This window comes from Microcebus murinus, chromosome 6 (assembly GCF_040939455.1).
Source record: "Microcebus murinus isolate Inina chromosome 6, M.murinus_Inina_mat1.0, whole genome shotgun sequence".
Taxonomy (NCBI): Eukaryota; Metazoa; Chordata; class Mammalia; order Primates; family Cheirogaleidae; genus Microcebus; species Microcebus murinus.
Window position 1 is genome coordinate 39,252,151 of NC_134109.1, and position 13,849 is coordinate 39,265,999.

The window sequence follows — 13,849 nt, forward strand, 5'->3', positions numbered from 1 at the left end:
GGCGCCCCTCTTCCCTGAAGTTTCAGTCAGGCAATGGCGTGCGACAATTGTTTATTCCGTGCCTGTAAGGCTGAGCTAGGAATGTAGCTATGTGCTGAAAGGGCCCCTTTCCTCCCCAGTTCTTGCTCTAACCATATTTTTCTGTGAAGAATGCTATATTTAAAAGGTTGTAACAGAATATTTGCCGTTTTGCGTGTGACTTCAGAAAAATCTTATAATTTTTTTTTCTTTTGACATAGTAGCCAACATGAGTGACAGCCTATTTGTCAGTTTGGACAGACTTTTGCTAGAATTTGGTAGGTATAGAATGAAAATAAAGAAATAAGTAACTATTTGTATTATCATTTGACATTTTAAAAATGAATTGAAATCACAAAGACATTGTTTATTTTAGTTTTCCAGTATGAGCAAGATATAAGTACTAAAGAAGATATTGTTCAAAGAATTAATAGTAAGTAGTTTTTCATAATAAAGATATTTTAGTGTTTTTGGGTTTTTTTTGGAATGTAAGATAATATACAATTGTCCTGTTTAGGACAACTTACAGTTGACATTATAAATTTTGTGCCATTTCTCTCTGGGGACTAATAATGAGCTAGGCAAAACAGTTGTGACTTAACTATAGTTTTTTGATAATAAATTTCTATTTCAGCATTTAATTATTTTGTGAAGAATTTTGCTTAAGTAGAAATGACCCCTGAAGTGCAGTTGAAAAGATGTTATTTTTCTCAAATCATAGGTTGCTTCAAATATTTGAGTGAAAATTTTTAAATCTTTATAGAAATTACCAAGAATCAGGGCTAACAGCTGATGGATTCCACATTTTCAGGAATAAGAATTCTGAAAAATAATATTATGAGAGAAATGGCAAAGCAAATTAGACAAATACTGGATAATATTATATTTTAAGATCCTATACAAAAACTGTAAAAAATAGAGCTATTAATTTCTTAATAGTTCTTAAAGGTAGTTTGGTTATCTTTCCTGCAATCAAAAAAGAATATAGGGCATTAAGAATTTATTTTAATCTTTGAAGAAATTATATGATTTTATTTTTTATCTTGTATTTAATCACTAGTAACAAATAAGTGAGTCAAAGGTGCAGTAAATAATAAATTGACATGGAATTGATGAATAGAAATCTCACATTTGTCAAAAGCAAGTTTTATGTTAGTGTCATAAATGAGTAAATATTTACATGATTCCTAACATTGTTAAGATGTGCTTGATCTTAGATGTCACATAATCTAGTCCTCTTATGTTAAAAGTAAGATACAGGGGATATTTATTTCTCTTCAATCACAGACACAAATCCTTTTTAGCTTCTATATCTAGGAGTGGGCCTGGCCCTGGTTCTCTGCTTTTTAGTATAGGGCTGTATCCATCTCAAGCCTCGCTTCCTCTCTGTTCTCTGAGTCTTCTCTTTTTAGGTAAGTTGCCATACCCCTTTTTTTCTAGTATATTTGTTTATTTAAAATTTTTGATTTCTACCTTAAGAAAATAAACATTTCCTCTTTCTAGAATGCTTTGAAGATATTAAAGAAACCAAAGAAACTATTTGTAAGATACATGAAACTATAAATACAACAGATGAGGAAATTGGTCATTACTATAAACATAGTGAAGAGATCAAAGACAGCTGTAGTAAGTGAGTATTTGAAAGAAATGAACTTTTAATAAGTGTCATTAGATTATTTGATTCAAGGTTTTTGAGATTATACTGAAGATGCTGTTGCTTTAAGGTAGTATTCTATGTTAACAAAATAATGAATCAAGTCTTAAATTGCCTTGTTACATGCCACCCTGGAAAGGGATCACAAGAGGTTCAAAAGAAAAATAGAAGTAAGGGCTATAAAATCTCACTAATTCAATTCCAATTAGTCTAAATACAGAATTATGAACAATCTGAGCTCAGTATATAACATTTCTGTTAGATAAATTAGAAATAATTTCCATCTTTGAAGTTTCAAGATCTCGTTTTTGTGTAGGGGAGTATAGCCTAAAATTTTTTAGAATAAAAGTATTCAATATTTTAAGAATTCTTTCAACAAGACTTCGAGTTCTGGATTCTAGTAGTTAAATCTGGTACAAGGTAAACATTTTAAAGCAAAGATATGAATAGAACTTTATTGTATATTACAAATACTTATTAAAAATGTTGGTTTTCTATATTTAATTTTATGTGGACCATTGTCTTTGTATTAAGTACTATACTTAGAATCATATTTGTTTTGAAATATTTTGTTATCCAAAAATTTTAAGAAGCCTTTTTGGTTTTTTCCATTACTTTTTTCCCCACTGGTTTTAATAAATTATAAAAATAATATATACCTAATATAAAAATTCGAACAATATATACATATATGGTATAAAAAGTTTCTCCCTGCCTGCAGTTCATATGCCCACCTTGTCCTGTTCCACAAAGGTAATCACTCTTAACAGTTGTATCCTTTTAGACCTTGAATATTCGACATCATTATTACACACACACATACATCCTCAAATAGCTATCTTTCTTTTTCACAAAAATGAGATCATCCATTCTGCAACTTGTTTTTTAAAGTTAACAGTATGTGATATAAATTGTACTATACATGTAATTATGTATAGATTTCATTCTTCTTACCAACTCCATATCATTTTATAGTATTGATGGATTATCTTTTTTTTTTTGTCACCCCCTTCCCCTCCCTCTTGATGGATTATCTTAAGTTATTTAACCATTCTCCTATTAATGGACATTTAGGTTGTTTCCATTTTATCCCTATTATAAACAATATATATAGATATCTTTCCATATATATAGATGTATTGGTCTAGAATAGACCCCTAGAAGTAAAATTTCTAGATTAAAGAGTATGTACATTAAAACATTTGATAGATAATAGATAATACCAAATTGCTCTCTAAAAAGGTTATACTAATTTATATTCCCATCAACAATGTGTGAGGAAAAATTTTTTTCTTTATACAATAACACATTGATTATTATAAAGAATATTACTTTTATAAATATAAAATGAATTAAAAATGTAAGAGAGTTTCTGTTGTCTCATACCCTTGCCAACACTGGAATTATCAAAGTTTAAATATTTGGGCAATCTGATCAACAAAAAATTAAATACTGTTGAACTTTTATTTTGATTTAGGTTTTATTGTAGTAGGTTTTCCCAGTGGTTTTCCTTAATTAACTGCACTGGGTGCTGGAAAAATACTGTTGGTTTCCCCTTAGAACCTACCATATCATAAATAAACTGTACTTTGTACAAGCTTAATCTCTGCTGTGGTCCGAGGAGAGTTAGTAGGATCTATTGTTTTTAATGTTTAAATTCATGAATGCCTCTGGTTCATGATTTCAGCATGCTGGTTAAGAGACTTAAATGTGAAATATGAAAACATTAAATCACTAGAAAAATATAGGTGACTGTGTAATCTTTGAGAAAGGAAGGCCTCTCTATGTCACCAAAGTCAGAAACGACATGGTAATTAATAGATAAATATGACAATATACAAATTAAAAAGAAAAACAGCCCATAATGATACAAAAGACAAAAGAATAAACTAGGAAAAAGTCAAATAAATGTTGATTTTTAAAAAACATAAAGTACTTGTGGAAATTAATAAGAAAACGAAAAAGCTCTGCTAGAAAAATGAGCAAAAAAGGTAAAGAGATACATACCAAAATGAAGAAATACGTAAGTCTAAAAAACAGGTGAACAAACGCTCAATCATACTAATAATAATATCTAAATTAAAACAATAATTAAATGCTATTTTTTTGCCTTTAAGTTTTGCAGAGATTTGAAGAAAAGTAACACCTACTTTTGGCCAGGAAATAAGAAAATCAGCTCTCTCATACACTGTAGAAGTGTATATTGGGGTAAATCTCCTGGATAACATATAGGTTTTTAAAAGGCTTTAAAAATTAAGCATGATTTTTATTATATAGTTCCATTTCTGAAAATTTTTTGCAAAGAAATAATTAGGGATTCTCTCAAAGATGAGAGAATGTACAACCTTGCTGTACAAGTTTTCACTAGTGCATTTTAAAATTTTATTTTTAATTGATAAATAGTAAATTTTTATTTTTATGGGTTCCAGTATGATGTTTTGATCTATGTATACATTGTGGAAAGCCTCAGTTGAGCTAATTAACATATCTATCACTTCAGCTACTTTCCACCTTTTTGTGGTGAGAACATTAAAAAACTATTCTTTTAGCACTTTTGAAACATATAACACTTTATTATTAATTGTGGTCAACATGCTGTACAATAGGCCACTAAAATTTATTACTTCATTCTGATTGAAACTTTGTACCCTTTGATTAACATCTTCCTTTTTCCTGTCCTCCCCCCACCCATCCCCAACATCTGGTAACCACTTTTTTATTCTGTTTCTGAGAGTAATGTCTTTAGATTCCTCATGTAAATGAGATCATAACAGTATTTGTCTTTCTGCACCTGACTTACTTCACTTGGCATAATGTTCCAACATGCTAATGTTCTACAGTTCCATCCATGTTGTCTCAAATGATGGAATTTCTTTCTTTTTTAAGGCTGTATAGTATTTCATCGTGTGTATATACCACATTTTCTATATCCATTCATCTGTTGATGGATACTTAGGTTGCTTCCATTTCTTGGCTATTGTAATGCTGAAATGAACGTGGGAATGCAGATATCTCTTTGATATACTGATTTTAATTCCTTTGGAATTGAAAAGAAGTGGGATGGCTTGATCATATGGTAATCCTATTTTTAGCTTTTCGAGGAACCTACATACTACTTTCCAAAATGGTTGTATTAATTTATATTCCCACAAACAGTATGCAGTCGTTCCCTTTCCTCCACATCCTCACCAATACTTGTTATTATTCGTCTTTTTGATAATAGCCATTCTAACAGGTGTAAGGTGATACCTCATTTTGGTTTGAATTTGAATTTCCCTGGTGATTAGAGATATTGAGCATTTTTTCATATATCTGTTGGCCATTTGTATCTCTTTTGAGAAATGTCTTTTCAGATCCTTTTTCCATTTTTAAATTGGGTTATTTGGGTTTTTGCTTTTGAGTTGTTTGAGTTCTGTAGGAAAATATTGAAAGCAACTCTTCCATAATGTTCAACATTATGGAATTGGTTAAATGAATTTTGGTATATCCATATGAATGAACACTAGGCAGTCAATAAAATTATGATATAGGTGTAAATTTATTGACATGGAAAGATGTTGACAGTATATTACAAACTGAACAAAGAAGATTATGAAACAATACTCATAGTATGAACCCACTTTAGTAATTGTATATTTATATAATTAGAAAAAGTCTAGAAGGATGTACATCCAAATGCTTATAGCAAACATTTTCTCAATGAGCATATATTTTTAATGGAATTTTTTTAGTACTGAGAATATATGTATGTATAACCTTGGACTTTCTAATTCCATTTTTGAGGAAATGATCAGAAATTCAGGTTAATATTTAACTGCAACTTCTTTTTAATAAGTAATAAAGGAGTATACATTGTTACATGTGAAGATGATCTTAATGATGTTAAATAATTATAGTAAAATCTGGAAACAATTTATTAAAATGATAATAGTACTTATTATTCAATGTTGAGAATATAGATGATAGTTATTTTCTTACATATACTTTTCTATGCTTCCAAAGTGGGCATATATACTTTTTGAATCTGAAAAAATAAAAAAAAGATTAGAAAAAATAAAAATATTCAAACAGTACTTAGAATGGAAGCTGCTATGATATATACTTATTTTATATTTTTTATATTGATAATGCCTTTTCTGGTTATGTAATAAAACAAAACATGTAGAAGATGAATATTCACTTTATTCTTACTGTCTGATTTAATAATTCATTTTGGCCTAGTTTCTTTCTTTCTAGATCAGAATGTTGTAACACCCATTTTTCTGAGTATCTAAGGAGAAAAAAAGCCTCTCTTTATCCCTTATCCTAGCTCTTTGAATGCTTACTGCAAAAGCATTTTTTGGCTAAGATCTTACAAATATGATGAGAAAGAAAGGCTGATGTTGGAGTGTTACATAGTATGTAATAGGAATGTCATAGCAATACATAATCTAGCCATGCATGCCATGTTTGTTCCTTCCCTAGTCATGGTTCACAAACAGGTTTGATTGTAAGAATTCATGAATATTGACATTAGAGCATATGAGTACATGAATGGAAGTAGTGGTGGTGATGGGAGATGGTAATACTTTTCTTAATGTAAGCTTGTTTTCTCTAGGAAGGGAAAGATTCACTTCTCTTTAAATGATTACATTCATTTTTTATTATCTCTGTCAATTTGTTTATCATTCTAAGGTGCTAATTACAAATACAACTTTTTTTTATAGCTGGAAGCCAACATGTGATGTTTTTCATAAGCATGAAGATTATATGCAGGACCAATTTACTGTTTATCAAGAAACTATTGAAAAAGACAAGTACAGTACATTATTAATTTAAACTTACCAATTCTATAAGTAGTATTACTAGGGCATGCTTTGTAAGAATCTTAATCAAAGTATGTAGAAATTTTGTACTTTGAGGGAATTTTTTTTTATTTCAGCATATTATGGGGGTATAAATGTTGAGGGAATTTTTTTTAAGTAAATGTATGTTGGACTCCCTGGGTACAGTTGGAGGTCTGCCAGTTTCTTGTAAAGCTCTATCTAACCCTGGACATGTTTAGATATGGCCTTAGATATAAATTATTTCTCAATACCAGTTATTATAGCAGAATCCTTCAATTAATGATTTTTATAACTGAATTATTATAGGCAAACCCTGGGATAATAGTTACCTGTAGAATTAGTTTATGAAAAATTTAGGGTGTTGGTTTTTGAAGGGTACTTTATGTCAAATTTCTATTTTTTAGGCTGCTTATTTAGTGAGGTAGCTATATTCTAATGGAGAAACACCAATATTTATGTAAATTTATTTTATTATGTGCATAAGCACATTGTCTTGGAGATTAAGTATAAATATTGAGTATAAGGAAACAAGATAAGAAACTTTGAACACATATGTAGCATTACAATTTCACCTTTAAAAAATTGAAATTTTTTTATTTTTTTGAGACAGAGTCTCCCCCTGTCACCCAGGCTAGAGTGCAGTGGCATTGTCATAGCTTACTTCAACCTTGAACTCCTGGGCTCAAGCAATCCTCCTGCCTAAGCCTCCTGAGTAGCTGGGACTATAGGCACACACCACCACAACAGGCTAATTTTTTTTTCTTCTATTTTTAGTAGAGATGGGATCTCGCTCTTGCTTGAGCTGGTCACGAACTCCTGACCGACCTCAAGCAATCCTTCCACCTCGGCCTCCCAGAGTGCTAGGATTATAGGCGTGAGCCATCATGCCCAGCCGAAATGTTTTTATTTTTAACATAATTAGATGAGAGCAGTGTCTATTTTTATATTTCAATTAAAAACACACGTGTAAAATTTAGAATGAAATGCCCATTATATTCAAAGATGAGTCTTCAGAGAAGGTAGAAACTGAAGTTATAGGCCGGGTACAGTGGCTGACGCCTGTAATCCCAGCACTCTGAGAGGCCGAGGCGGGCGGATTGCTCAAGGTCAGGAGTTTGAAACCAGCCTGAGCAAGAGCGAGACCCGTCTCTACTATAAATAGAAAGAAATTAATTGGCCAACTAATATATATAGAAAAAATTAGCCGGGCATGGTGGCGTATGCCTGTAGTCCCAGCTACTCGGGAGGCTGAGGCAGAAGGATTGCTTGAGCCCAGGAGTTTGAGGTTGCTGTGAGCTAGGATGATGCCACGGCACTCAGTCTAGCCTGGGCAACAAAGCGAGACTCTGTCTCAAAAAAAAAAAGACTAAAGTTATAGATTTGGACTTCATGGCATTTGAAATCATGGAAATAGATGAGAATGCTCAGGGAAATATATGGAGCAAAAAAGAGGAGAGAGCTAGAGTACACTGTCATTCAAAGAGTAGGCAAAGGATGGAATCCTTGAAGGAGACTGTTACCTTGTTATTTATATACCTTGCTTCATTTCAAAAAGGATTTGAGATGGTTTGTATAAATAATACTATATTGTTAAAAAAAACTAGATTAAACATCAAGACTACAGGGATATCCTATAGTAAGGATAATTAGGATGAAGGCTTTGGTCAAGTTAAAAATTCATACTATGATGTCTTGCACACTTGTTAGATGTAGAAACAAATTAAGCTTTGAAATTCCTAATAATCAAAGCATTGTAGAAATATGATCAGTTTGAGATTCAGAGTGTTTGTTCAAAAACAGTTCAATTGCTTGGGATAAGTAGACGTTTTTCCTGAGGCCTGAGAGACATTTCTCCCCTGGGTCCTCATAAAAGGGAAATTGTGCGATATGGTAGTCAGTATCTTTAGTGACCTTCCCCCCCAAAACCCAGTGTATATAACTGCTTCTTATAACATCTCTCAATATAAATCATGGCCATAAAACATTAATTCTTAAAAATGATTGAGAAATTAAAGGAAACCAGTCCAAATATGTACCTCTCTGATAGTATTTGTTGCAGATGACTTTTCTGAGCTAACCAGAGCTATGAAAGTGAAATAGCTATTTCTTTCTTAAACTAGCCACATAGGTTAATTGAATTGATGATTCAATACTAGGCATTTATAAAAGGAAAAGAATCTATTTATTGATATCATGGGGTAATGGAGGAAGTAGAGGCACTAGTTCCTTGTTTCTCTTAATTTCCCATCCCTGACCCAAGCATTCATGAAGAATAATATAGCTGGCAACAGATGAGATAATAATGTCTCTTCTTGAACCATGCCTTAGCTATGCTGGGCTCAACCAAGGTTTTTGCATGGAATATGTTAAGAGTGGGCATGAGTATACAGTAGAAACATGATGGATATGGTACGCTGATCTCATCTAAAACTGATGGCCCAGGCTTAGTTTTCTTATAGGTATTTCTCTCCTCCCTGGGCCATTTTACCAAGTTATTACATAATAAGCTTAATTAGCAAATATGCAGTTAGAGGAATAGAAAGCTTGTTTGGGGCTCAACTGCTTTACCTTGCTAAAGTGGACAGTTTAGCAATATTACAAAATTAATTTTTTCTTAAGATTCAGACTTGCTGACCAGCATAAGGCTGCTATCTTTACTTTTCTTCTCATATAAGCAGTTTATGAATACTTGCATTTCTTTTCTCATATGTTAAAGTGAGATAATCATTATAGTATCTTTTAAGAAATTCCATCATACAGTTTGACTTGATCCAAGAAATAAGAAAATCTTATTTTAAAATATGGAAAATTAAGATAAATCAGCCAACTGTTAAACTCAAGAAGGTAGAAAAAGAAAAAACAACTAAAGAAATGTTGAGGACAGAAACTAAAAACAAATGTAGAAATATGTAAAAAAAATATTTTTAAATATCTGCATATTATGGGGATATAAATGTTTAGGTTATGTATGTCACCCTTGCTGCCCCAATCCCCCCCAAGTCAGAGCTTCAAGCGTGTCCATCTCCCAGACAGTGCACATTGCACTTACTATGAATGTATATACCCATCCCTTTCTCCCCCCTGTCTTCTGCCCGATAAATGTTATTCCTATATGTGCACTTAGGTGTTGATCAGTGAAACCAATTTGATGGTGACTACGTGTGGTGCTTATTTTTTCATTCTTGGGATACAATCTTGAGGAATGTAAGGATCATATATTTTTTAAAAATTTACTATGAATATTATTTCTTGAAACTAAGCATTGATAAGAATTGGACAAAAAAGGATTTAAGACTATATTTTCCATAAAGAACTGGATTGAACATTTACAATGTTGTAGATCAGAATTGGAAAACTCTTTTAAATAAAGGACCAGATAGTAAATATTTTTAACTTTTGTGGGCCATGCAGTCTGTTATAACTACTCAACTCTGCCCTATGGCACAAGTGAACTTCAAATAATATGTAAATGATCCAATAAAACTTGATTTATGGACACTGAAGTTTGAACTTCATACAATACTAGTGTATCATGGAATGTTCTTCTTTTGATTTTTTTCAGTCATTAAAAATGTAAAAACCATACTTACTTCATGGGCTGTACAAGAACAGTTGGCAGATTAGATATGGTCAATAGGCCACAGTAATTGACTCTTGTAGATCAAGCACAGTTCAGAGAAGGAAGGGTTAACATCCTTATGTAAGAATTAACTGTCCAACTCAAGACTTGTGCCTAGATGACCATTCACTACTACTGGAGTTGGATTGTGGAAGTTCCTCTAAACTGTGCTACAATTTTCTTCATGAAATAGTTGTGGGGTATACATGAATGATTGTGAAGCCAGAGTTCTAACACATAGATCATTACTTCATGTAATAATTTTAGCTAAAGAAAATTAGAAGAAATGAAAAAGGCCTAGTTAAAGAGGTAGCTGAACTGAGGAGAGTAGAGACTCGACATAGGGAGGCTAGAGGTTTAAGGAGCAAGTGATCCAAAGAACCAGGTTCTGCCAGTGTCTGCAGTTTGCAGTGCACTAGGATGAGCACTGAAAGGAGATCATTCAGTTTGTTAGATTGAATGATTAGATTAGATTATTGGTGACCTTGGTAAAATTAGTGTCATTAAAAATGGCAGGAGTAGAAGTTAGATTGAAGATTTTTAAGATTAAGGAGTGAATAACTCAGGTAATGAAAATAGTAGAGGTGAGAAGTGTGGTGTAGTTAAGGAAAGTATGAAGGGCAAACAATATTGAGGGAAGCAGGGATAAGTAGATATTTGATTTGCCTTTTATCCTTAATTTAGTAGACTTTAACAAGTGATATTTACAAAGCCTTTAAATCTACTCTTGTTATATAGACATCATCTTTTTAAATTTTAACAGAAAAATGTATCATGGTTATATATGTCAGTATAAAGATATGTTGAAGCAATACCAACTAAAATACTCAGAAATACCCTTGTCACGTGAATATTATGAGAAGAAAAGAGAACATGAAGAAATTCAAAACAGAATGTTGGCATGTACTGAGCAACTGAAAATGAATGAAACTATTTTTATGAAATTTCTAGGTATTAACTTTTGTGTTATATATTGTTTTAATTACAATATCTTTGTAAGGAAAAGAATATAATAAATCAGTCTAAACTATGACTTTGTTTTTCAGTGCCTGCTCCCTTTCCATCACTTACTAAATGGACATTACACATGTATCCACAATCTACTTATAATTTTTCATTAGATAAGTATTATTTTTGTATTTTAATAGTTATTGTGTTTCCCTTATGAGAATCACAAATCAAAATCTGATCAAAAGTCATGAATTTGTTTTTGTGTTTAATTCAGTGATTTTAGAGGTCACTTTAAAGATCATCTGGGACTAGTTTTCATATATGTGCATGTGATCAGAAGCAAGCAATTTTAGTGAGACTAAAATGTATATGTATCTGGCTTCCAAGTGGCATATCTTAGAAACCAAACTAATGAAAACATCATCTTGCTTTGTCTTGCCAATTAAATTGTTAGTTCCAATTAAATTGATTATTACTTGTTAGACTGGAAGGCAGTAAGGAGGTGAGTCACAATTATTCATTTATCTGTGGAAATTCATTGGGAACCTACCTTGTTCTGGGTGGTACTGAAGAAGATACAGAGTTTTCTTATAAGGAGCTCACAGTTTAGTAGGGAAGACAGACATGTGAACAAATAATTCTAATACACTACCACTGTAATAGATGCTTAAGTAATTCTTAATTGGTCTAAGTCTCACCTGTTTGTTAGAGAGATCTTCCCTGATGATGAACTTGAAACTTTAATCCTCTTTCAACCTCTACAATCCTTCATATGCTTTCCTATCAGATTATATAACTCCACTGTTTGTACTAAATCTTCTTTATCCCTGCATTCTACCTTGCTTCCTGTCTGCTTCATCCTAAACCATCCTTTTAATTCCTCTGCGGATTGCTCCCTCCATGTTTTGTTTTTAGCCTATTCTGTTTCTAGTTGTTCATTTCCTGCCCATCTGTGCTTTAACTCCTCAGAGAGAAGTGAAAGAGGCTGGTAGATGCTGAAGGTACAAGCAAGGGTTTAGGGAGTTAGATGAGGGATGGAATGAGATGTAAGGTTGCATGACAGACAAGAAGAGGTCAATGGAAATAGGAAGAATTGAAGATTAAGATTTAAATACCTACATCTAACATTTTAAACTGAAACTTTTAAAAACAACATAGCCTTAAAACCCCTGAAATTTTGTGTATAAATTTAGCATATATATCATATATTTTTAAGGCAAAATAGGAAAAGTCCAATAAATTTTCTCTGGAGTTCTAGTTCAATGTCACTGTTCTATTTATGTTTAAAGTCTCCTAAATGGATTATAGAGTAGTTTAGGAAATTTTATTAGCTAATAACAGTTAAGGATGTTTACTAAGAGCTAAAAAATCCTTGCTTGAAATTGGTCATAGATCCAGTTCAGACAGAAAGTCCAGAGGGAAGATCTACTTCTCTTCTGAGTTCTGCAGGGTGCACTATAGGTCTTAAAGAGCAAGAAATGGGAAATTGGGTAGATTTTTAATGTCAGCTTTGGAACAAATAAATAATGGAAGTATAAGAAATTAAATTTGGACCCAAATAGATTATGTTTTAATAGTCATGCCAAATGACATAATGAATTTGGGTAAAACAAACAAATAAAAGATTTAACTGAAAGGAAAAGTCCTAACAAATATTTTGTATGAAATGTTATTTTTAAGCTCAATATATAGCATAGATAAATAATACATTATCTTTGTTAGCCTTCAAAATGTTTATATAATTCTTACTTCTGTTTTCATATACTGTTTTTAATGTTGCTTATTGTTTATATGGAACATATATGTAAATAATGTTATAGAATATTAATTATTTCTGATATAGGTATATTATACATGTAAAATATACTTGCATGACATAGTTCCTTAACATAAGAAGGGTTAATCTGAGATGTAAAACACAAGATATTCTTAAACATACTAGCAATTTTACCAAAAGTTCATCTGAATTGAAGAAAGAAGTAGATGAAAAGGAAATAGAAATTAATTATTTAAACCAGGTATATATTTTGTTATATATTTACAATTTATGTATTAATGTGTAAGTATAATGGTATGTTGGTTGATGGTCTTAGAAGAGCTATTTTTAAGAAAGGTTAAATATGGGGAAAGGCTTGAGTTAATTTATTTGCCTTAGAGTACCTTTGGAGCCGAAATGTATTTTAGGTACTGAATATATTCAACTTTGAGTTTGGGGGAATAGTTTAGCTTTCTTTGAGGTGTGAGGAATGCAGATGAAGAAAGAACAAGATGTAGCTTAATAACAGGAATTTAAAGGTATTAAAAGAGCTACACCAGTGTTTTCATAAGAGGGAATAAGACAGTAAATAGCTTAAAGAATTTAATCTTGAAAAATTTGTGACTATAGTTTATAATCTTTAGAGAGTAGGCTAGAACTAGTTTAGCTTTTTAAGGTTTTCTTAAATATATTTTTAATGTAATTTATTGGAATTGTGGCTTTTATTCACATGGGTATGAGAACCCATCAAAGTCACTTCCAAATTTTGAGAAAAAATTGAATATAATACTTAATTTTCTAAATTTTTAAAAAATTCTGTTAAATATTGTATATTTATCATTCATAGGTCTACATTACCAAATAACATTAATACAATTTTAATAATGAGAAGAAAGTAGATGCCATTTTTTAAAAAATATTTGGTAACTATATCCCTATGGAAATAATCAATGTATATTTTCCTTATGACTGTACTTGTTTAAAAAGACAGGAGTTCATTGAAATCTACCTTTGCTAATGAAGTT

At 31.4% G+C, this 13,849-nt stretch overlaps 1 protein-coding gene across 2 annotated transcripts in view; it reads left to right on the forward strand.

Annotated features, from left to right (window-relative positions):
* The first annotated feature begins 239 nt into the window (after positions 1-239).
* Positions 240-13,849, forward strand: part of C6H14orf39 (chromosome 6 C14orf39 homolog) — a 53,566-nt gene continuing 39,956 nt past the window's right edge. The window contains exons 1-7 of one of the 2 annotated variants that reach the window (XM_076003624.1): positions 240-296; positions 395-451; positions 1,522-1,648; positions 6,379-6,468; positions 10,881-11,068; positions 11,164-11,206; positions 12,966-13,086. In XM_076003624.1, coding sequence (XP_075859739.1) covers positions 248-296; positions 395-451; positions 1,522-1,648; positions 6,379-6,468; positions 10,881-11,068; positions 11,164-11,206; positions 12,966-13,086 — 675 coding nt within the window. In that variant the 5' untranslated portion in view covers positions 240-247. The remainder of the gene's footprint in view (positions 297-394; positions 452-1,521; positions 1,649-6,378; positions 6,469-10,880; positions 11,069-11,163; positions 11,207-12,965; positions 13,087-13,849) is intronic. The other variant, XM_012777636.3, reaches the window with a different exon arrangement.